Below are 23,226 nucleotides of genomic sequence, written 5' to 3' on the forward strand. Positions count from 1 at the left end.
AAATAAGTGTTGCCATACTGGGACAGACAGAATATCCATCAAGCCCAGAATCCTGTTTCCAACAGTGGCCAATCCAGGTCACAAGTACCTGGCAAGACCCCAAAACACTACAATACATTTTATGCTGCTTATCCTAGAAATAAGCAGTGGATTTTCCCCAAGTCCATTTTAATAATGGCTTATGGACTTTTCTTTTAGGAAGCCATCCAAACCTTTTTAAACCCCGCTAAGCTAACCACTTTGTATTTCTCAATCCAGAAATGGCGATCGCCATCACGGCATAATGTAAGCCACATTGAGCCTGCAAATAGGTGGGAAAATGTGGGATACAAATGCAACAAATACATAAATAAATAAACCACCTTTACCACATTTCTCTGGCAATGAATTCCAGAGTTTAATTACACGTTGAGTGAAGAAAAAGTTTCTCTAATTCGTTTTAAATTTAGTACTTTGTAGCTTCATTGCATGCCCCCTAGTTGTAGTATTTTTAGAAAGAGTAAACAAGCAATTCACGTCTACCTGTTCCACTCCACTCTTTATTTTATAGACCTCTATCATATCTCCCCTCAGCCATCTTTTCTCCAAGCTGAAGAGCCCTAGCCGCTTCAGCCTTTCCTCAAAGGGAAGTCATCCCCTTTATCTTTTTTGTCAAAAGGCATTGATTGGCATGTGGAGTTTGGTACCTACTTTACGCTACAAAACTGATTCAGTTAAAGCAGAAAAAGTTTGGCTTTTCTATGTGTATGCTTAGCAGCAGAAGGCAGGTCAGATTCAGGATTCTGGGCCATCTGGGGTTATGTTTGGGTTTTGAGTGGCGAGTGGAAAGGCCAGCATTAAGGTAGGGAGCTGCAACCAAGGCAATTGCCCTGGGCCTCCATGGTACAGGGTGCTCCAAGCCTACCTGAAGCCAGTAGGCTTTGCTGGCCCCTTCCCTAATTTATTTATTTTATTTATTTATTGCGATTTAGTAACTGCTTGTATGAAGAGATTTACCCAAGGTGATGTCTATCATTGGCCCTCATGGGAGGTCTATTTTGATGTTGAATGGAGGCCATTTTGTTTTGGTGGAGATGGGAGGAAGGGATGAAAGGATCTGGAAGCTACTGTTTGATAGTTGGAGGTTGTGAGAGAGTTCCATTGTGCTAGCTAACCTTTGTACTTTTGAATGGTTACCGCAGGGGTTAAAAATGCAGACAGCACATGTGGCTAGTGGTTAGAGTGGTGGACTTTGGTCCTGGGGAACTGGGTTCGATTCCCACTGCAGGCACAGGCAGCTCCTTGTGACTCTGGGCAAGTCACTTAACCCTCCATTGCCCCAGGTACAAATAAGTACCTGCATATAATATGTAAGCCGCATTGAGCCTGCCATGAGTGGGAAAGCGCAGGGTACAAATGTAACAAAAATAAAATAGATACTATTGGAGATTATACATGGAATGTTGCTATTCCACTAGCAACATTCCATGTAGAAGGCTGCGCAGGCTTCTGTTTCTGTGAGTCTGACATCCTGCAGGACGTCAGACTCACAGAAGCAGAAGCCTGCGCGGCCACATTGGTGATCTGCAAGGGCCGACTTCTAGTGGAATAGCAACATTCCATGTAGAATCTCAAATAGTAGCAACAGTGGAGGAGTGGCCTAGTGGTTAGGGTGGTGGACTTTGATCCTGGGGAACTGGGTTCGATTCCCACTGTAGCTCCTTGTGACTCTGGGCAAGTCACTTGTCACTTAACCCTCCATTGCCTGCCACATTGAGCCTGCTATGAGTGGGAAAGTGCGGGGTACAAATGTAATAAAAATAAATAAAAAAAATTAACAGGGCCTTGCTCATTTACTACAGCTCTTTTTTTTTCCATGGATACTAACGTGAAAGAAGCATACACTCGAAATTAGATTTTGCAGGCCCCTTAGTAAATTGGCTTCTACCTATCCCAAACTTTGCACATTTATGATATTTCTAGTGATTATTCTGGTTTCTTCATACACTCTCAGTACTGAGTACCACAGAGCTGAGTTGTAGGAGGTGCTGGAAGATTCATACCCACATTTCTACTCACATTGTCATGACTGAGCATCACCCCCTTGGGCTTCCCTGTAGTCCCTGAGGTGTAGATCAGGGTGCAGCACTGGTTGACTTTTTGAGAAGCGATCACATCATCCAGCTGTGAATCTGGAATATCTGAGCCCAGCTGCATAAACTCCTCCCACTGCACACAGAGAAGAAGAGAAGACCATCAAGAAGAGACAACTGGGAATCAATAAACAGAGTACAGAATATTATTATTAGGATTACTACAGTCTTATAACCCGCAAAACAGCACAAAGCCCATTGCGGGTAACAACAGACAAAAAACTGAGCAAAACATCAGGAATTACAATGTTTAAACCAAAGCTATACAATAATGGTCGCCAACTTTGAAATGACAACAGCGTGAAACAGTTAGACATATTATAGGACCCAGCCCTGATGCAGCAGCTTTTCATCGGAGCGAAATACGGCCCATGTTGGCTTTGGTCCTTTTTATTAAGTAAAAATTCTTTAAAATATGCTATTTTTTATAACAAACCATTCAAAATTGAGTGTAGCCTGTGAAGATAAAGGTGAATCACAGGGTTATTGATCCTACATGTGAAACGAGTCACCATTGAGGTTTCAGAAGATATTAGTAATTATTTAGTATCTCTGTTTAAGGTGCAGGTTTGGTAAAATGCAAGTTTGATGCAGTGGTTATGAAGTTTTTGTGCTGGGATAGTGTGGAGGAGTGGCCTAATGGTTAGTGTAGTGGGCTTTGATCCTGGCCACCTGGGTTCGATTCCCACTGCAGCTCCTTGTGACCTTGGGCAAGTCACTTAACCCTCCCTTGCCCCAGGTGCAAAAGCTTAGGGCCCCATTTACTAAGCTGCATTGGTGCCCTATGCATGCCAAATTGGAGTTACCGCCCATTTACCGGATGGCCCTTGCGGTAATTTCAATTTTGGCGCGCATCCGCTACACACATCTGAAAAATATTTTTTATTTTCTGGTGTTTGTAACGAACGCGTGCCAAGTGGCATTTGACGCGAGTGGGTCATTACCACCCAAATTCTTTACCGCTAGGTCTATGGCTGGCGGTAAGGTCTCAGACCCAAAATGGACGCACAGTAATTTAGATTTTTACGCACGTCCATTTTCTGCAAATGGATCGTTGCGTGCTCCAAACCCACGCCTATACTACTGCAAGCCATTTTTTTTCAGCGTGCCTTTGTAAAAGGACCCCTTAGGGCCCCTTTTACTAAGCTATGTAGGTGCCTACGCGGGCCGAACGTGTGCCAAATTGGAGTTATGACCCGGTTAGCGCGTAGCTCTTGCAGGTAATTTCAATTTTGGCATGCCTCCGCTGCGCGCATTTGAAAAATATTTTTTATTTTCTGGCGCGCGTTACGGATATGAGCCAAGTGGCATTTGATGCGCGTGGGTCATTACCACCCAAATTCTTTACCCCTAGGTCTATGGCTGGTGGTAAGGTCTCAGACCCAAAATGGACACGTGGCAATTTTGATTTTGCCTCACGTCTATTTTCGGCAAATGGATCGTCACGCCCAAAACCTGCGCCTATATTACCGCAAGCTATTTTTCAGTGCGCTTTTGTAAAAGGACCCCTTAGATTGTGAGCCCTCTTGGGACAGAGAAAGTACCTGTACATAATGTGTACAGCACTGACTATCCTGCTTATTTTCTAAGGAAATCGCCGGCCATCTTCAGACACAAATCGGAGATGGCCGGCCATCTCCTGAACCCGGCCAAATCGGTATAATCGAAAGCCGATTTTGGCCGGCTCCAACTGCTTTCTGTCGCAGGGCCAGCCAAAGTTAAAGGGGGCATTTCGGAAGGGTATGGAAGGTGGGACAGGGACGTGGTTATGATATGGCCGGCTTCGCCCGATAATGGAAAAAAGAAGGCCGGCTCTGACAAGCATTTCGCCAGCTTCACTTGGTCCATTTATCTTTAGGAACAAGCCTCAAAAAAGTGCCCCAATTGACCAGATGACCACCAGAGGGATTCGGGGATCACCTCCCCTTACTCCCCCAGTGATCACCAACCCCCTCCCACCCAAAAAATTAAAAAAACGTTTTTTGCCAACCTCTATGCCAACCTCAAATGTCATACCCAGCTCCCTGATAGCAGTATGCAGGTCCCTGGAGCAGTTTTTGTGGGTGCAGTGCACTTCAGGCATGTGGACCCAGACCCCCCCCCCCCCACCTGTTACACTTGTGGTGGTAAATGGGAGCCCTCCAACCCCCCCCCCCAAAACCCACTGTACCCACATGTAGGTGCCCCCCTTCACCCCCTTAGGGCTATGGTAGTGGTGCAGAGTTGTAGGGAGTAGGTTTGGGGGGGATTTGGGGGGTCAGCACACAAGATAAGGGAGCTATGCACCTGGGAGCAATTTTTGAAGTCCACTGCAGTGCTCCCTAGGGTGCCCGGTTGGTGTCCTGGCATGTGAGGGGGACCAGTGCACTACAAATGCTGGCTCCTCCCATGACCAAATACCTTGGATTTGGCCGGGTTTGAGATCGCCGGCCTCGGTTTCCATTATCACCAGAAACCAATGCTGGCCATCTCTAAACCTGGCCCAAATGCTGAGATTTGGCCGGCTCCAACCGTATTATCGAAACGAAAGATAGCCGCCTATCTTTTTTCGATAATACGGTTGGGCACCGTTCGATTATGCCCCTCCACGTCTAGTAGCACTATAGAAGTGATTAGTAGTAGTAGTATATATTGGACCCCTGCTATATTTGTGACTTACAAGTTTGATTTTCTTCCTGTTTGGTCACCCCTAGATCATCAGATACAAGCACGCCCTAGTACCACTCTTCCTTTGTGCATATAAGTACTTCGCCCCCTCTATTGTTCTGCTACCTTGGGTTTTGTACCCAAACGCATGACCCTGCATGTTTTAGTATTAAATCTTAGCTTCCAAATTCTGGACCATTTTCAAGCTTTGCTAGCGCCATCCATATTTTATCAACATCATCAGGGGTGTCTACTCTATTGCAGATTTTGTAATTTTTTTTTATTTCACGTGAAGTTATACAACTGGTTGACCATTGTTCCTTCAGTAGACCTGTAACTAGACGTCAATAAACAGATCAGTTTTCCATTATACCCCCACCTCACCCTCCCTACACCCCTTTTCCAATAACCACAGAAAAAGCAAGGTTTTGACGTGTACAACGTTCTTGAAGGTTCCAATTTTGGGATCATCCGCAAAGAGGCAAAACTTACCAGACAAGCCTTCACCATATTACTTACAAAAATGTTTAAAAAGAATAGGCCTAATAAGCTATCTCAATGGTTAGTGCAGCGACCCTCCAGACCGGTCAAGACGCTTGGAAACTCGGGCGATAAGGTTGGCACTGCAGTCTCTTCAGTATCTTCTCGAAGGCAAGGCAGTTCGAGTACTGTACGACAATGCCACGGCGGTGGCGTACGTAAATCATCAGGGGGGTACCAAGAGTCGAGAGGTGTCAGAGGAGATGGCGGAGTTAATGCTTTGGGCAGAACTTCATCTTCAGAGTCTCTCGGCAAGTCATGTAGCCGGAGTAGACAACGTCAGTGCGGATTTTCTGAGCAGGCACACGTTGGATCCAGGAGAGTGGTCACTACATCGTCCATTGTTCCGTTGCCTAGTGAAGGAGTGGGGTCTGCCGTTGATAGATCTCATGGCCTCGTCAGACAATGCTCAAGTACCCAGGTTTTTCAGCCGGCGGCAACGATCCGAGGTCCGAGGGGATCGATGCTCTGGTGCTTGCGTGGCCCTCTCACCAGCAGTTGTACGTGTTTCCTCCTTGGCCCTTGATAGGACAGATAGTTCAAAGAATAGAGCGGTACGCCGGGAGAGTAATTCTTGTGGCTCTAAATTGGCCTCGTCGGCCTTGATTCGCCGATCTAGTATGTCTGGCGATAGGCGGGCCGCTCGCGCTGGCTCCCGCTGTGTACATGTTTCTTTGTGGTTATGCACGCCTACCAGCAGAGGGAGACTGAGAACACTAAAACTTAAACCAGTATAAGCTAGCAGCCAACCCCCAAGCAGCCAGTAAATCCTTAACTCATCATTGCCCCAGGTAGGAAAAGATTGTGAGTCCACTAGGAAAAGAGAAAGGACCTGAATACCATAATAAATGTAAACCGCAGGATATCAGATCCATGACCCTTTACCTTTTACCCTCATGGCACACCATTTGTGACATCCCTTTCCTCAGAGTGAGCTCCATTTACCAGTACCCTTTGTCACCTTCCACTTAACCAGTTCCTAACCCCATCAATCACTTTAGGGCCCATACCAAGGGCACTAAGTTTATTTATAAGTCATCTATGAGGACCTGTGTCAAAGGCTTTGCTAAAATGGAAGAAAATGGAAGAAGGAACCGTCTGAAAATAATAAGAAGCAGCATAAGGAGTGTCAAAACAAATGCAAGGCGCAGATAAAGAAGGCCAAGAGGGATTACGAAAAAAAGATAGCATTAGAGGCAAAAAAACATAGTAAAAAGGGGTTATATGGTTTCCTAAAGGACAAATCCATAAACCGCTAATAAATGGACTTGGGAAAACTCCACAATTCCAGGAATAACATGTATAGAATGTTTGTACGTTTGGGAAGCTTGCCAGGTGCCCTTGGCCTGGATTGGCCGCTGTCGTGGACAAGATGCTGGGCTCGATGGACCCTTGGTCTTTTCCCAGTGTGGCATTACTTATGTACTTATGTCCTCTACTTGGCTCACTTTTATTACATAGAGCAGTGATTTAACCTATTGTGATGTCATAGTGGCTCATTCCACCAATAAGAGCCAACCTCATTAGTGATGTCACAATGGCTTGATTGTATAGAATGTTTGTACGTTTGGGAAGCTCGCCAGGTGCCCTTGGCCTGGATTGGCCGCTGTCGTGGACAGGATGCTGGGCTGGATGGACCCTTGGTCTTTTCCCAGTGTGGCATTACTTATGTACTTAAATCCAAATATTCCACATTAGCGCTCTCTCGTGATCCAACCTTCTGGTCACCTAGTCAAAGAAATTAATATTTGTCTTGCAAGACCTGCCTCTAGTAAAACCATGCTGCCATGGGTCCCTCAATCCAATGTATTGCAAAAACCCCACTATTCTCTGTTGTAGAAGTATTTCCATTAATTTACCCCACTCAGAGGTCCGACTAACCAATCTGTATTTCCAACCTCCTCCTTATTTCCACTTTTGTGGAGAGGAACCACATCCATCCTTCTCCAGTCTTCCAGAACATTGAAAAAGTCAGAGAGAAGAGCTGCCAGAATTTCCCTAAAGTTCTTCACTACCCTCAGATGTCTGCCATTCTGCTCCATCGCTTTGGCCAGCTTTAGTTTAGCTAACTGCTTATGAACACAGGCCTCTGAAAATTCTTTCATTCCTATTTGTGTTTGTCTCCTGGCCTTTCATCTGTGAACACATAACAGAAATATTTGGTAAGCAATTCCACCTTATCTTTATCAGCTCCTACATATTCCTCCCCTTCACCTTTGAGTCTCACTGTGCCTCTTTTGCACTTCCTCCTATTACTGTGTTTATATGTTTTTATTAAAGGTTTTTTTCATACAGATAATACAAAAGCAAACAAAACAACAACCCCCCCCCCCCCCCCCCCCCCCCCCGCAAATAAACACAAAAGAAGAGCAGAGTTCCATGGCAATACCTGGAGACAAATAGTATGGATACACAAGATCAATTAGCGCTATGGAGCTCCTTACAAAAGAGGTCTAAACGAGCCCAGGTCTACAACGGACGCGCGGGCAAGGCTCCCCACCGACCCTTCTCGCTTACCCTCTCCCACGCTTGCTGTTCCGGAGCGGGTGAGCGAGCGGGCAGCCCGGGGCCGATCCTGGTTGTGTGCTACCGCGTGGCTACGGCCTATCCCCATCGCCGTCGCCCATCCGGCGGCCCGCGCTGGTCATGCCCCAAGGTCCTGTGCGCTGCAGCCGTGCTCCCTGCCGGAACGGCCTGGACACGGACTGCGGACAACGGATCCATCCTGCGGTGGTGTCGGGGTGTGACTTGCGCGGCCGACCGACAGGAGGGGACAGGAGCTGCGAGGAGGCCGAGAGGAGGCAGAGTCCAGCAGCCCCAGCTTGTTCTGGCCTGCCCATCCGGCGACCTATGTGACCGGACGACAGGGACAGAGGCCGAGGGGAGGCAGAGTTCCACTGGCACTGGCCTGTTCCAGTCTGCCAACCCGGCCTGTCCAGTCCATCTCTTCCAGCCACCCAATCCAGTTTCTCCCTGTTGTTCCAGTCCACCTGATCCAGCTTCTTCCTGCTTCCTCCAGTCCGCATGATCCGGCTTCTTCCAGCTTGCTCCAGTCCGCCTGATCCAGCTTCCTCCTGCTTGCTCCAGTGCGCATGATCCGGTTTCCTCCAGCCTGCTCCAGTCTGCCTGATCCAGCCTCTTCCAGCTTGTTCCAGTCCGCCTCATCCAGCTTCTTCCTGCTTGCTCCAGTCCGCCTGACCCAGCTTCTTCCTGCCTGTTCCAGTCCGCCTGATCCAGCTTGTTCCAGTCCGCCCGATCCAGCTCTCCCTGCTTGCTCCAGTTCGCCTGATCCAGCCAACTTGTTCCAGTCCGCTGATCCAGCCTCTTCCTGCTTGTTCCAGTCCGCATGATCCGGTTTCCTCCAGCCTGCCCCAGTCCGCCTGATCCGGCTTCTCCCTGCTTGCTCCAGTCCGCCTGACCCAGCTTCTTCCTGCTTGCTCCAATCCGCCTGATCCAGCTTCTTCCTGCTTGCTCCAGTCCGCCTGATCCAGCTTCTTCCAGCTTGTTCCAGTCCGCCTGATCCTGCTCTCCCTGCTTGCTCCAGTCCATCTGCTCCTACCTGTTACAGCCCGCGTGATCCAGCTTGTTCCAGCCCGCCTGTTCCAGCTTCTCCCTGCTTGCTCCAGTCATCCTGCTCCACCTTGTTCCAGTCCGCCTGATCCAGCCTCCCTGCTTACTCCAGACCTCCTGCTCCAGCCAGCTTGCTCCAGACTGCTCCAGACTGCCTGATCCAGCCTGCTCCAGACTGCCTGATTCAGCCTGTTCCAACCCGTCTGCATCAGCTGATTCTAGATTGTTCTAGCCTGTTCCAGTCTGTCTGCTTCAGCTTGTGTAGTCCGCCAGCTCCTGCTTCAAACCATTCCAACTTGTTCCAGCACTACTGCCGTGCTCTCCACCGCACTCACCTGCTCCTGCCCGCCTGTTACCCAATCCACCTGCTCCTGCCACTCAACCTGCCTACTAGCCACTCACCCGACAGACTACCACCCACCCCGAAACCTGTCCGCACTCACCTGCTCTCCACTGCACTCACCTGCTCCTTCCTGCCTGATACCCAATCCACCTGCTCCTGCCACTCAACCTGCCTACTAGCCACTCACCTGACAGACTACCACTTCCCAGCCCATCTCCCTACCAGCTCATCACTCCCCTCCTCGACTGATCACCCTCACTACCTGCCTGTCTCCCAGCCCACCGACCTGCCCTGTGAACACCTCAGTCACTACCCATGGCCCCCATCCACATCCTATTCCTTGCCCTGTCCCTCCCCAATCTTTTCCCTCTCCAACCGCCATCTACCACACGATCTCACTACCCATCCCTGTCCTCTTCCGTCCTCCTCGCTACTGCAATACCCTACCTACCCCTGTCCCCCACCACCTCACCATCCCTACTGTCTTCCTCCTCCTTCCTAGCTCTCAACCTTCAACACCTCCTTCCTGCCATGAACCCTTCCCCTTTCCTCCAAAGCGCATCCCGCCTTCATCGACCTTCCTCTCCCACCCTTCTCCGCACTGTCTTGCTCCTTCTCCTGCTATCCGCGGGAGACATCAATCCCAACCCAGGTCCCCCACACTTGTCCTCGCCCTCACCTCATCTATGCAAACGTTCCCGCAATAGCTCCAATCTCATCTCTATCCCCCTCCTCCCCCCCTCCTCCCTCCCCTTCTCGTGCGCCCTGTGGAACGCCCACTCAATCTGCAACAAACTTCCCTTTACCCACGATCTATTCATCTCCCATTCCCTTCAACTGCTTGCCCTAACTGAAACCTGGCTCACCCCTGACAATTCTGCCTCAATCGCAGCCCTATGCCACGGTGGATATCTTTTCTCCCATTCGCCCCGCCCAACTGGCCGCGGTGGCGGCGTCGGGCTACTACTTTCGCCCTCCTGCAGTTTTCAACCTCTCCCCCTACCTCAGTCTCACTGCTTCTCATCCTTTGAAGTTCACTCCATCCGTCTATTCCACCCACTGCCACTCAGAGTTGCAGTCATTTACCGCCCCCCTGATAAATCCCTCCACTCCTTCCTTACCGACTTCGATGCCTGGCTCACCGTTTTTCTCGAGCCCTCATCCCCATCCCTCATTCTTGGTGACTTCAATATTCACTGATAACCCATCCGACTCATATGTTTCTCAGTTCCTCACTCTTACCTCCTCCTTCAACCTCCAACTGAGCCCCACCACCCCTACTCATAAATCTGGCCACTGTCTTGATCTCGTCCTCTCTTCCACTTGCTGTCCCTCCAATTTCTGCGTTTCAACTCTTCCTCTCTCTGACCATCACCTAATCACATTCACACTTCAGCACCCTCCCCCTCAATCTCGCCCCACACTAACTACTACGTCCAGAAATCTCCAGGCTGTTGACCCCCCCCCCCCCACCTTGTATCTCTGACCTCCTCCCTTCCATCTTGTCCTCCAAATCTGTTGACAAAGCTGTCTCCACTTACAATGCCACTCTCTCCTCTGCTCTTGACACCCTTGCACCGTCCATCTCCCATCCCACAAGGCGTACCAATCCCCAGCCCTGGCTGACCCCTTACACCCGATACCTTCGCTCCTGCGCCCGTTCGGCTGAACGCTTCTGGAGGAAATCTCGCGCCCATAATGACTTCACTCACTTCAAATTCATGCTATCCTCCTTCCAATCCTCCCTATTCCTCGCTAAACAGGACTATTACACCCAATTGACTAATTCCCTCAGCTCTAACCCTCGTCGTCTCTTCGCCACCCTCAACTCCCTCCTCAAAGTGCCCTCCGCTCCCACTCCCCCCTCACTCTCTCCGCAATCTCTGGCCGACTACTTCCGTGACAAGGTCCAGAAGATCAACCTTGAATTCACCACTAAACCTTCTCCTCTTCATCCTATAACCCACTCTCTCAACCAACCTACCCAGGCCTCCTTCTCCTCTTTTCCTGCTATCACCGAAGAGGAAACCGCCCATCTCCTCTCCTCCTCGAAATCCACCACCTGTTCCTCAGACCCCATCCCCACCAACTTACTTAACACCATCACTCCTACTATCACCCCCACCATCTGTCATATCCTCAACCTCTCTCTCTCCACTGCAACTGTCCCAGACACCTTCAAGCATGCCGTGGTCACACCACTCCTCAAAAAACCATCACTTGACCCTACCTGTCCCTCCAACTACCGCCCCATTTCCCTCCTACCCTTCCTCTCCAAGATACTTGAACGCGCCATTCACAGCCGCTGCATTGATTTCCTCTCCTCTCATGCCATCCTCGATCCGCTTCAATCCGGCTTTCGCCCCCTACACTCGACAGAAACAGCACTATCTAAAGTCTGCAATGACCTGTTCCTCGACAAATCTCTTCTCATGGTTTCCACTATCATCTTTATGCTGACGACACCCAGCTTTATCTCTCCACACCAGAAATCACTGCGGAAACCCAGGCCAAAGTACTGGCCTGTTTATCCGACATTGCTGCCTGGATGTCCAACCGTCACCTGAAACTAAACATGGCCAAGACGGAACTTATTGTGTTCCCACCCAAACCCACTTCTCCTCTCCCTTCACTCTCTATCTCAATTGATAACACCCTCATCGTCCCTGTCTCATCTGCCCGCAACCTTGGTGTCATCTTCGACTCCTCCCTCTCCTTCTCTGCGCATATCCAGCAGATAGCCAAGACCTGTCGCTTCTTCCTCTATAACATTAGCAAAATTCGCCCCCTCCTCTCCGAGCACACCACTCGAACTCTCATCCACTCTCTCATTACCTCTCGCCTTGACTACTGCAACCTACTCCTCACCGGCCTCCCACTTAGCCATCTATACCCCCTTCAGTCCATCCAGAACTCTGCCGCACGTTTTATCTTCCGCCTCAACCGATATACTCATATCACCCCTCTCCTCAAGTCACTTCACTGGCTTCCGATCAGATACTGCATACAGTTCAAGCTTCTCCTACTCACCTACAAATGCACTCGATCTGCAGCCCCTCCTTATCTCTCTATTCTCATCTCCCCTTATGTCCCCACCCGTAACCTCCGCTCTCTTGACAATCCCTCCTTTCAGTACCCTTCTCCACTACCACCAACTCTAGGCTTCGCCCTTTCTGCCTCGCTTCACCCCATGCTTGGAACAAACTCCCTGAGCCCATACGCCGGGCCCCCTCCCTACCCATCTTCAAATCATTGCTCAAAGCCCACCTCTTCAATGTCGCCTTCGGCACCTAATCACTACACCTCTTCTTAGGAAATCTAAACTACCCCAACTTGACATTTCGTCCTTTAGATTGTAAGCTCTTCTGAGCTGCGTAACCCTAGTAGCGCTCTAGAAATGTTAAGTAGTAGTAGTAGTAGTAAAACAGACTTAATACGTCGACGCCTATGGGCCAAAATGGTTTCATATTTCCTGATCACACAGACATAACTCCACCATTCATTATAATGTAGGTACACATTATTTTTTCCAATTGGAGACAATTAAATGCAGTGCTACAGAATGTTGAACAACTTCTTATCGGACTCCGGAAGGGAGATATTAGGACAAGAGGCTCGTAGAATCACAACCTCATAAGAGAGCGCTGTAGACTCTGGCAAATGAAAGGTAAGACACATTTTTGTCCAAATAAGTTGCCAGTAAGCTCGGACGTTTTTACAGTAGAAAACCATATGCGCCAATGATCCATCACGAGCAGGAGTCCAATAGGCCTTGTGGAATATGAAATATGAGGATTGGGATATCGCCGCTGACTTAGTGGGACGCATGGAGTTAACCCAAAAAGTGTACCAATCAAATTCTGACGCATCCAAACCGAATTCTGCTTCCCATGATATCCTTAATGGAGCGACCGTGTCAGCATATAAATCCTGAAGTTTTTTATACAGGAGAGATGCCTTCTTTCCACCTGATGTAATGGTGTGACAAAAGGAAATAAAATCTGAAGGAGTTATTGTAAGTGAATTGGAGACCTGAAAGGTTGAAATATATGTGGATATGTCCTTCCATGTGCCAGAATCTATTAAAGAAACATTATACAATACAGACAGAGCATCAGGTGACAACAGAGTACCAGCAAGATATAATTGTGATAACTGCCATATACCCCTGCCTTGCCATTCCGCTGTTTGAGACTGCAGGAGACCAGTTGGAAAACTAGAGTTGTACCAGAGAGAGACATCTTCCAACGAGACAGTGCTAATTCCAAGACCAGTTCTAAATGTACGAATATCAGAGGCAGAGGCTTTCAGCAGCCGAATGCGCTTTGTATATGGATACAAATCTGCATACAGGAGAAAAGATAAAGGGCAAGGGTGCACCAGGGCTGCCTCAAAAATCTGTCACCGAGGCGTAAGATGAGTACATTCTCTATTGAACCACATTAAAGACTGGGTAAGTCGAAAGGCCTTGTGATAGTTCTTAAAATCAGGAACATTCAGACCTCCCAAATGTTTTGGCAACTTAAGTTTCTTGAGCGCAATGCGGGGAGGCTTGTGCCTCCATAGAAACTTAAGTAAGAGGGAATCAAGCTTATTATAAAATGAATTTGGAAAGGAGAAGGGGGTCATACTGAAACTGTAATTCAACTTTGGGGCTAGAACCATCTTGATAGCCTCTACCCTCCCCCACCACGTTAAATATAACGGAGACCATAAATTTAGAATCGAAGTAGCTAAGGTTATGATTTGGTCCTTAATAAGGGACAGACTTTGATCAACTGATTTTGAATACCATACTCCTAAATACTTACGTTTATTCGGCTCCCAGGAGAAAGGGTATGGCGATATCTGATATCGATGCACTAAGGAATTAAGCGGCATTATGGCTGATTTAGGCCAGTTTATTTTATAACCAGACAGAGAGGAAAAAGAATTGATTACTTCCAATATACTGGGAAGAGAGTTGGGTGTGGTGTACAGCAAAATATCAGCGTAGATGGAAAGTTTAAACATCTCCCCTCCGACAGACACGCCAGAAATATTTGAGTGAGCTCTAATAGCTATAGCCAGAGGCTCCAAGGCAGTATTGAAAAGGAGAGGGGACAATGGACAGCCTTGCTTAGTGCCTCTTCTGAGGGGAAAAAATTGAGAATTATTGCCATTTACAGAGATCGAAGCTATCGGATTAGTATACAAAACATTTACCATTTTAATGAAGGATGGGCTGAAATTAAACCAAGCCAAAGTATGGAACAAGAAAGCCCATTCAATTCTATCAAAGGCTTTCTCGGCGTCAAGAGAAACCGCTATAAAAGGTTCACGTGAGCCCTCAACATGCGCTATAACATTCATAAAAAGTCTAGAATTATCACTAGCTAATCTAGCTACCGTAAACCCATTTTGATCTCTATGAATGATATCCGGAACAATATGTTGGAGGCGGACAGCCAAAAGTTTTGCATAAATTTTATTGTCTATGTTAATCAGAGAAATAGGTCTATAATTCTCAACTTTGGACGGATCTCTGTCTGGTTTGGGTACAACAACAATCGCTGATTGGTGGAAGGAGCCAGTTTGACCCTCATGTAATAGGAGAGAGTTGTAGAGAACTTGCAGCTTGGGCGCCAGAAGATCCGCAAACATCTGATAAAATTCTACAGTGAAACCATCATTTCCAGGCGATTTACCTGTAGAAAGAGAATGAATGGCGTCCAGGATCTCCTTACTAACATATCTAAAAATGTCTTGCCCCCTTATTTTCAGTATTTTTTTTTTTATTTTTGTTACATTTGTACCCCGCGCTTTCCCACTCATGGCAGGCTCAATGCAGCTTACATGGGGCAATGGAGGGTTAAGTGACTTGCCCAGAGTCACAAGGAGCTGCCTGTGCCTGAAGTGGGAATCAAACTCAGTTCCTCAGTTCCCCAGGACCAAAGTCCACCACCCTAACCACTAGGCCACTCCTCCACACAAAGCAAGGGAGCAAAGTACAAACAAAAAGTCCATACAGCAAAACAAAAAGTACCAGGAGCCTTCAAAAAAGGGGATAAGAATTTTAATCAAATGTATAGATGAAACAATCCTAGAAGGGACCCGACATGGTCCGTGTTTCGGCACACAGCGCCTGCGTCAGGGGTCACGAAGTGTAGCAGAAAGCATACGGCTGTGGGCTGGAAGCAATATGCTGCGCCACCGTGTTAGCCCTTCATACAATATATGTTTCTATATATATATAACCAATTGTATCTGAAATGGCATATGTCATGACGGAAATTGTAAGCCACATTGAGCCTGCAAATAGGTGGGAAAATGTGGGATACAAATGCAACAAATAAATAAACGCAGAGATACTCTCACGAAACGACTTCTTCTGGTCACATATTGGCTATTTTTTTCTCCCATTTGCATCTTTGCTTTCCTGACTACTCTACCACCTTCTCTAAGCTTTTCCAGATATTGTCACATGTCTTTCTCTTCTGCGATCTCTTGTAGTTTATAAAGACTAATCTCTTTCCTTACCTTTTCAACTACTACTTTTGAGAATCCTTCCATTCCTTTTATCTTGCTGCACCATATACCTGGAATAGACTTCCTGAGCCGGTACGTCAAGCTCCATCTCTGGCCGTCTTCAAATCTAAGCTAAAAGCCCATCTTTTTGATGCTGCTTTTAACTCCTAACCCTTATTCACTTGTTCAGAACCCTTATTTTATCATCCTCACTTTAATATTCCCTTATCTCTTGTTTGTCCTGTTTGTCTGTCCTAATTAGATTGTAAGCTCTGTCGAGCAGAGACTGTCTCTTCATGTTCAAGTGTACAGTGCTGCGTACGTCTAGTAGCGCTATAGAAATGATTAGTAGTCTTTGGGATTCCGGAATCTTGCTATTATTTGGGTTCCGGAATCTTGCTACTCTTTGTCCTTATCTCTTGTTTGTCCTGTTTGTCTGTTCTAATTAGATTGTAAGCTCTGTGGAGCAGGGACTGTCTCTTCATGTTCAAGTGTACAGCGCTGCGTACATCTAGTAGCGCTTTAGAAATGATAAGTAGTAGTAGTAGTCTTTGGGATTCCGGAATCTTGCTATTCTTTGGGTTCCGGAATCTTGCTACTCTTTTGGATTCCGGAATCTTGCTACTCTTTGGGATTCCGGAATCTTGCTACCCTTTGTCCTTATCCCTTGTTTGTCCTGTTTGTCTGTCCTAATTAGATTGTAAGCTCTGTCGAGCAGGGACTGTCTCTTAATGTTCAAGTGTACAGTGCTGCGTACGTCTAGTAACGCTTTAGAAATGATAAGTAGTAGTAGTAGTAGTAGTGGGTTTCCTCTTATTTTTATTTACTTTTCTTACAAAAAGGTTTCTTGCCCTTATAATAGCTTCTTTCAGTTTTGCTCACTGCTTTCCAACTTCTTCCAGATATTCCCATCCAGCTAACAACTCTTTGAGTTTCGCCCTGTTTACTAAGACATGCTAGTACCTGTCGGTTCGGTAATGTCGATACAGACCATTTCTTTTGAATAGCTTCTTTCAGTTTTGCTCACTGCTTTCCAACTTCTTCCAGATATTCCCATCCAGCTAACAACTCTTTGAGTTTCGCCCTGTTTACTAAGACATGCTAGTACCTGTCGGTTCGGTAATGTCGATACAGACCATTTCTTTTGAATGGATTGTGTTGGCATTGCACATGGCTTAGTAAACAGGGGGGGGGGGGTTAGTTTTTATGAAGTCTAAAACCTTCACTTTTGAATGAACTCTCTCAACAACTGTCTTAATATTGACCCACTATGCTTCAATAAGGAAGAGGATGAAAGAGTCTATATAAATATTCTCCGAATGACTCAAGAAATTTGTGCTTGAAAATGCTGAATCTTTTGGTCACACCTTGTGATGACCTTGCAGTGAAACTATGGCCATAGTCGATGTGATTGATACTAAAAATGGAAGAGCACTTATTTTTTCAAAGCTAAGTTTTTGTCTTTCTTTCCTATTTTGAGTCACATCAAAGTTTTTGGATCCAATGTAATTGAACATGAGTGGAGTTTTAACAATTGCTTTTTGAGAGGGTTTTCTTTTATGCCTGTGATGAAAATTGACCCTTGTTAAGTCCTTCCATCTTGTAAATCTAGAGGGTGGAGGTGAGGGCACCGAGGCTTTTTTCCTTTCCAATTTATCGTACTCCATGAGTGATTCATTGATTATAAAGTACTTTAAAGTTCCCTTTCGGGAGAGTGTTTTCAGTGAATATTAATACTGAACCACACCATCCAGTGCTCACTGGGTGATAGATGATAACCCACTATAACATCAGAAACACTCTTCCCATTTGTAAGCACTAAGTCCAGTATGGCTCCATCCCACATAGCTTCCATTATTCCATTACCGACTGTTGGCAGTTCTTCGTGTACAGTAGAGAATCCTGGATCTTCCTACTTCTAAATGGCCCTGCAAAAGGGGTACTCCATCAACATTTGTCATATTAAAATAGTGCATCCCCTTTCATAGCTATATTTTGAAGGTCTTCATTTAAATCTCTGTGCACTCCTGCCTGTGATAAGGGTGTTATTTTGATGCTACTACTACTCCAAGCTTGTCTTCAAGGATGTTGTCCCCTTTGCAGACCACCAAGTCTAGAATGTGACTCTTCATGGCTTGGAGATTTGATCATCTGTGCAGATCCTAGCACTTCCATCATGTCAAGAAAAGCTGTAGTGGTGGCACCTGGGTTTCAATATGTAGGTTAATGTCTTGCATGATCACTTTCTAGTTCTGGATTATGTTAGTATAAGTGGTGCCTGTTCCATGGTTTTCCTTTTTTGTTGTTGTTGTTGTTTTATAGTACATTTTCCTTAGGTGTTTTAAGTGAGGATGCAATTTTCTTGGAGATGATTTCGGAGTAATAGACTTTTTGTTTGAAGGATTCTGTTAGAGTGTTAAGGTAATTATTCCTATCTTGTGGGTCAGAGCAAATGCAATGGTGTCTTGTGGCTTGGCTGTATATATGTATGTGTGGAGGAGGTAAACTAGAGCTATGAACGATAGTTGCATCTGTCAGTGGTTTCCTGTATACAGATGTTTGTAACTGACCACTGCAGATTGTAGTATCTAAAAAGGTAACACTTTCCGTGGAATAGACCATTTTGAGTCTGATTATGGGATGGGATGCACTAAAGAAGTTGTTCTCTTGACCTTCATTTCAAATTATGAATATCTCATCTATATACTGGTAATATCTAAAAGATATGTTGTGGTAAATCTTTAGGAGTGTCTCCTCCACTCTATGGTGCCATTCTGGTACCCATAGCAGTTCCCATCATATGCAAATAGATGCCATTATTGGAGTTGAAGTAATTGTGGGTTAGGATGAATTTAATTAGTTTTGTAACAGTTTTTCCTCTATATTTCGGGTCAGAAAGAATTGTCCGTAGGATTGTGTAACATGCTGCTGTGCAATTTGCATGGGGGATGTCACTGTACAGTGATTCTACTTCCACTGTGACAATAATAAGTAGCATTGGGGAGGGGGAACTCAAGGCGATTGGATTCCTCTTACTATTTGGATGGTTAAGTCTCTTTTGCAGTTCTCCACAGTACTATACAGTTGGGGAGAGGGAAGATACGAAGCATTGCTTTGTCTTACCGTATAGAGGTTGGGTCTCTTCTCCTGCAGTTCTCCACGATATTGAACAATGGCTTTGAGTTTAGGTAACTCGTGTTGAACCTGAATAAGAAACACACAAAGTTTCAAGTTTATTCTGTGTGTGATGTTTATTCTGTGTGTGATATACTGCCTGTTCAGAGAACTTTCAAGATAGTTTACAAAGTATAATTAAAAAAGAAAATTATACAGAATGTAGTAAAACAAAAATTATATATATATATATTTTTTTTTTTTAATTTATTGCACTTGTATCCCACATTTTCCCACCTGTTTGCAGGCTCAATGTAGCTTACAAAACCCTGTAATGGCATCACCATTTCAGGGAATAGAGATACATTTGGTGGTACAAAGGTATCAATAATAACAAGGCTAAACAGTCAATCTACTCAAGCAGTTACAGAAAGAAGATGATCAAAGTGAAGGAGGAGTGTTGATGTGTTGTGGTTAGTTATGGCTTCTCGTGGTAGGCCTTGGTGAAGAGATAGGTTTTACGAAAGTTTGTTATGTCGTTAATTGCTTTCAAGTGTTTTGGAAGAGCATTCCACATGATAAAATAGATAAATCAGGAATATATTGCTTTGTGAAGGATAACAAGATGTACATGAGCATATGATACTGATGACCTAAAAGAAGCATCAAGGGTTATGGTATAGACAGAAGACGAGCTGTGAAATGCTATGTGCATCTGGGTGTTGCAAGGGGGCACATCTTGTACATCATATACCAAGGCCAAAATAAGAACAATGCTGACAAGTTTTATTTTGAATTGTTGGAAGTTGGAAACTGTGTAATCAATGCCTGTTTTCTGTTGTTTGCTTGCTAGTCCTAACAAAACAATGCTAAATTGAAAATCGATATAACAGAGATGTCAAAGAAACCCCAATAAAACAGCAAAGGCTGGACAACAATTTGAAACACTCGGGTGAACTTCACTGATTGAGTGAACACCGTGAGCCACTTCCCAAAAGCTTTTGTTACAGAAAAAGTACTAATTTTATCCCCCTTGGCCTCACTCAGGGACAGGAGGCAAAGACCCGAGAGAATTTCCAGAGCAAACATGTGTGGAAATGATACCAGGGAGAATTCTGTGATCGCCTCTCAGAGGCCACCGAGGTGAGAAACAATGTTTAAATCAATCAAAAGCATCTCATAATAGGATGTCTTTAAATTCTTCTTAAAGTCCTCAAGCGAATGTTCTAATCTTAAAGATAATGGAAGGGCGTTCCAAAGTGTGGGTCCACTTCCACTAAATATTTTTGTTCTAATAATATTGAAACAGATAATATGAAACAATGGTATAACAGATAGTTCTGTTGAGAGGATCTTAAAGATCTAGAAAGGTTTAATGGACAACCTGAGTGACGCACCTTATAAACCAACAAGAATCTTGAATGTTATTCTGTGATTGACGGGAAGCCAACGTAAAGGTGTTACGTGATCACATTTTTTTTTTATCTGGTAATCAATATGGCAGCCATATTTTGAACTATTTGGAGCCTTCTACGCTGCTAATAACAAAAGAAGGCACAATAACTCAAGAGCCTGCATATGAAATAAATGTCTGACTGTTACAGCCTCAATTTATGAAAGCAATGTTGAACGACCCTATGGTGTAGATACATTGTATCTTTTTTTTTGTTTTTGTTACATTTGTACCCCGTGCAGGACGTCAGACTCACAGAAACAGAGGCCGGTGCAGCCTTCTACATGGAATGTTGCTAGTGGAATAGCAACATTCCATGTAGAATCTCCAATAGTAGCAACATTCCATGTAGAATCTCCAATAGTTGCAACATTCCATGTAGAATGTCAAATAGTAGCAACATTCCATGTAGATCTCCAATAGTATCTATTTTATTTTTGTTACATTTGTACCCCGCGCTTTCCCACTCATGGCAAGCTCAATGCGGCTTACATGGGGCAATGGAGGGTTAAGTGACTTGCCCAGAGTCACAAGGAGCTGCCTGTGCCTGAAGTGGAAATTGAACTCAGTTCCTCAGTTCCCCAGGACCAAAGTCCACCACCCTAACCACTAGGCCACTCCTCTACATAATCAGAGCCATTTATAAAGAGATTTTCATGGATAACCCGCTTTCAACTTCTCCCACTTACCTCTGTAAGGCAAAAAGGGGAGGTTGGAGGGTGTGCTCACTGAAGCATGCACTGGGATTTTATTTGACGTCATAGTATATGTTATACCCTTCATAGGAGCCAACTTTTCAAAATGACTGGGGGTGCTGAATTTTTTTTTTTTTTTTTTACAAGTGGTGCATTCCCCCTCCGCCATCCTCTCCCCCTCCTCCCCCTTCTCCTCCATCCCCCGAGTTCCAGTCCGACCCCAGCCCGACCTCTTCTCCCACAACACTCCTCCACCCTCACCTTCCTGCGTGCCGCCCAGAATTTAAAACATCTTACCTCGGGGTCCCGGTGGCAGCAGTGAAAAGCGAGCAGGCTCGGCGCTTCAGCCTTCCCTTCTCTCTCTCTCTCAGATCTGGTCCCACCCTTGCAGAAACAGGAAATGAGGGCGGGACCAGAGCCTCCAAATCATGAATTCATGGGCGGATGCATTTCAATTAAAACTCAAACGCAGAAAAAACACAATGTCTCATCCTCTCATCACAATATAACACGAACAAACCCACCACTATAAACACCCCAAAACTACATCCTTCCTGTTTCAGATAGCCTGAAAATTCTCGGAGTCACAATTGACTGAAACCTCACACTAGAAAGCCATGTGAAAAATACAACAACAAAAAAATGTTCCATTCAATGTGGAAACTCAAAAGAGTAAAACCTTTCTTTCCAAGGGAAATATTCCGCAGCCTGGTACAATCAATGGTGCTAAGCCACCTAGATTACTGCAATGCAATCTATGCCGGATGCAAAGAACAAATCATTAAGAAACTCTAAACTGCCCAAAACACAGCAGCCAGACTCATATTTGGAAAAACGAAATACGAAAGCGCCAAACCCCTAAGAGAAAAACTACACCGGCTCCCACTTAAAGAACGTATTGCGTTCAAAATTTGCACTCTGGTTCACAAAATCATTCATGGCGAGGCCCCGGTCTATATGTCAGACCTAATAGACCTACCAACCAGGAACACAAAAAGGTCAGCATGCACATTCCTGAATCTCCACTACCCCAGCTGCAAAGGATTTACTGTAAATATAAATCAACAAATGCATCCAGCTTCTCCTACATAAGCACGCAACTATGGAATGCGTTACCAAAAGCCACAAAGACAATACATGACATAACTAATTTCCGAAAACAACTAAAAGCCAACCTGTTCAAAAAGGCATACCACAATGATCCATCCTAAATACCAGACAACGAAACTTATACCAGAACTGGACAAAACCAAACTATACTTGACTACTTCAGTTACTTTGTCACTAATGAACTTTAACGCAATACCACTCTATTTCTCATTCCAAATATGAATTCTCTACACTTGACTGCTTAATCTACTCTGTCACTTATGAACTTTAACCCAATACCTCTTTGTATTTCTCATTCCAGAAATAGCGATCGCCACTACAGAATAATGTAAGCCACATTGAGCTGCTAATGATCCTTCCAACTCTTATATTTCCAAGTTACTCGCTTTAACATCGTCCTTTAATCTCCAACTATGCTCCACCTCCCCCACTCATCAAAATGGTCACTGTCTTGATCTCATCTTCTCCTCCAACTGTTTACCTTCTAGTTTCCTTGCCTCTGATCATCCCTCCTCTGATCACCATCTTATAACTTTCACACTTAAATCTCCTCCCTCCCAGTCCCGTCCTATCCTATCTAATTTATCTAGGAATCTTCACGATATTGACCCTTCATCTCTATCCTCCCATGTTTCAAACCTCCTCTCTACTGTGGCACCATCCACGTCTGTCAACTAGGCTGTTTCTTCTTACAACAATACTCTATCCTCTGCCTTAGACACTCTTGCACCTTTGATGACCCGCCCTGTAAGGCGTACAAAACCCCAACCTTGGCTGACTTCTAATATCCGCTACCTACGTTCCTGTACCCGCTCCGCCGAACGCCTCTGGCGGAAATCTCGGGCCCTTGCTGATTTCTTACACTTTAAGTTCATGCTGACCTCCTTCCAATCTGCTCTTTTACGTGCCAAACAGGATTATTATATCCAACTGACCAACTCTCTTGGCTCTAATACTCGACTTCTCTTCACCACATTGAACTCTCTCCTCAAGGTGCCCCCTCCCCCAACTCCCCCTTCATTATCTCCTCAGACCCTTGCTGAATTCTTTCACAACAAGGTTCAAAAGATAAACCTTGCTTTCTCTACCTCACCAGCTCTCCCTCCACTAGTCCGT

General features: G+C 45.6%; 1 protein-coding gene across 3 annotated transcripts in view; it reads right to left on the reverse strand.

Annotated features, from left to right (window-relative positions):
• LOC115462795 (long-chain-fatty-acid--CoA ligase ACSBG2-like) overlaps positions 1-23,226 on the reverse strand; it is a 110,992-nt gene that overhangs the window by 38,642 nt on the left and 49,124 nt on the right. For all 3 annotated transcript variants that reach the window (XM_030192803.1, XM_030192804.1, XM_030192802.1), the window contains exons 7-8: positions 18,862-18,942; positions 2,059-2,208 (exon numbers count right to left, since the gene is read on the reverse strand). In XM_030192803.1, coding sequence (XP_030048663.1) covers positions 2,059-2,208; positions 18,862-18,942 — 231 coding nt within the window. The remainder of the gene's footprint in view (positions 1-2,058; positions 2,209-18,861; positions 18,943-23,226) is intronic.

This window comes from Microcaecilia unicolor, chromosome 2 (genome assembly GCF_901765095.1).
Source record: "Microcaecilia unicolor chromosome 2, aMicUni1.1, whole genome shotgun sequence".
In the NCBI taxonomy this organism is placed as follows: domain Eukaryota; kingdom Metazoa; phylum Chordata; class Amphibia; order Gymnophiona; family Siphonopidae; genus Microcaecilia; species Microcaecilia unicolor.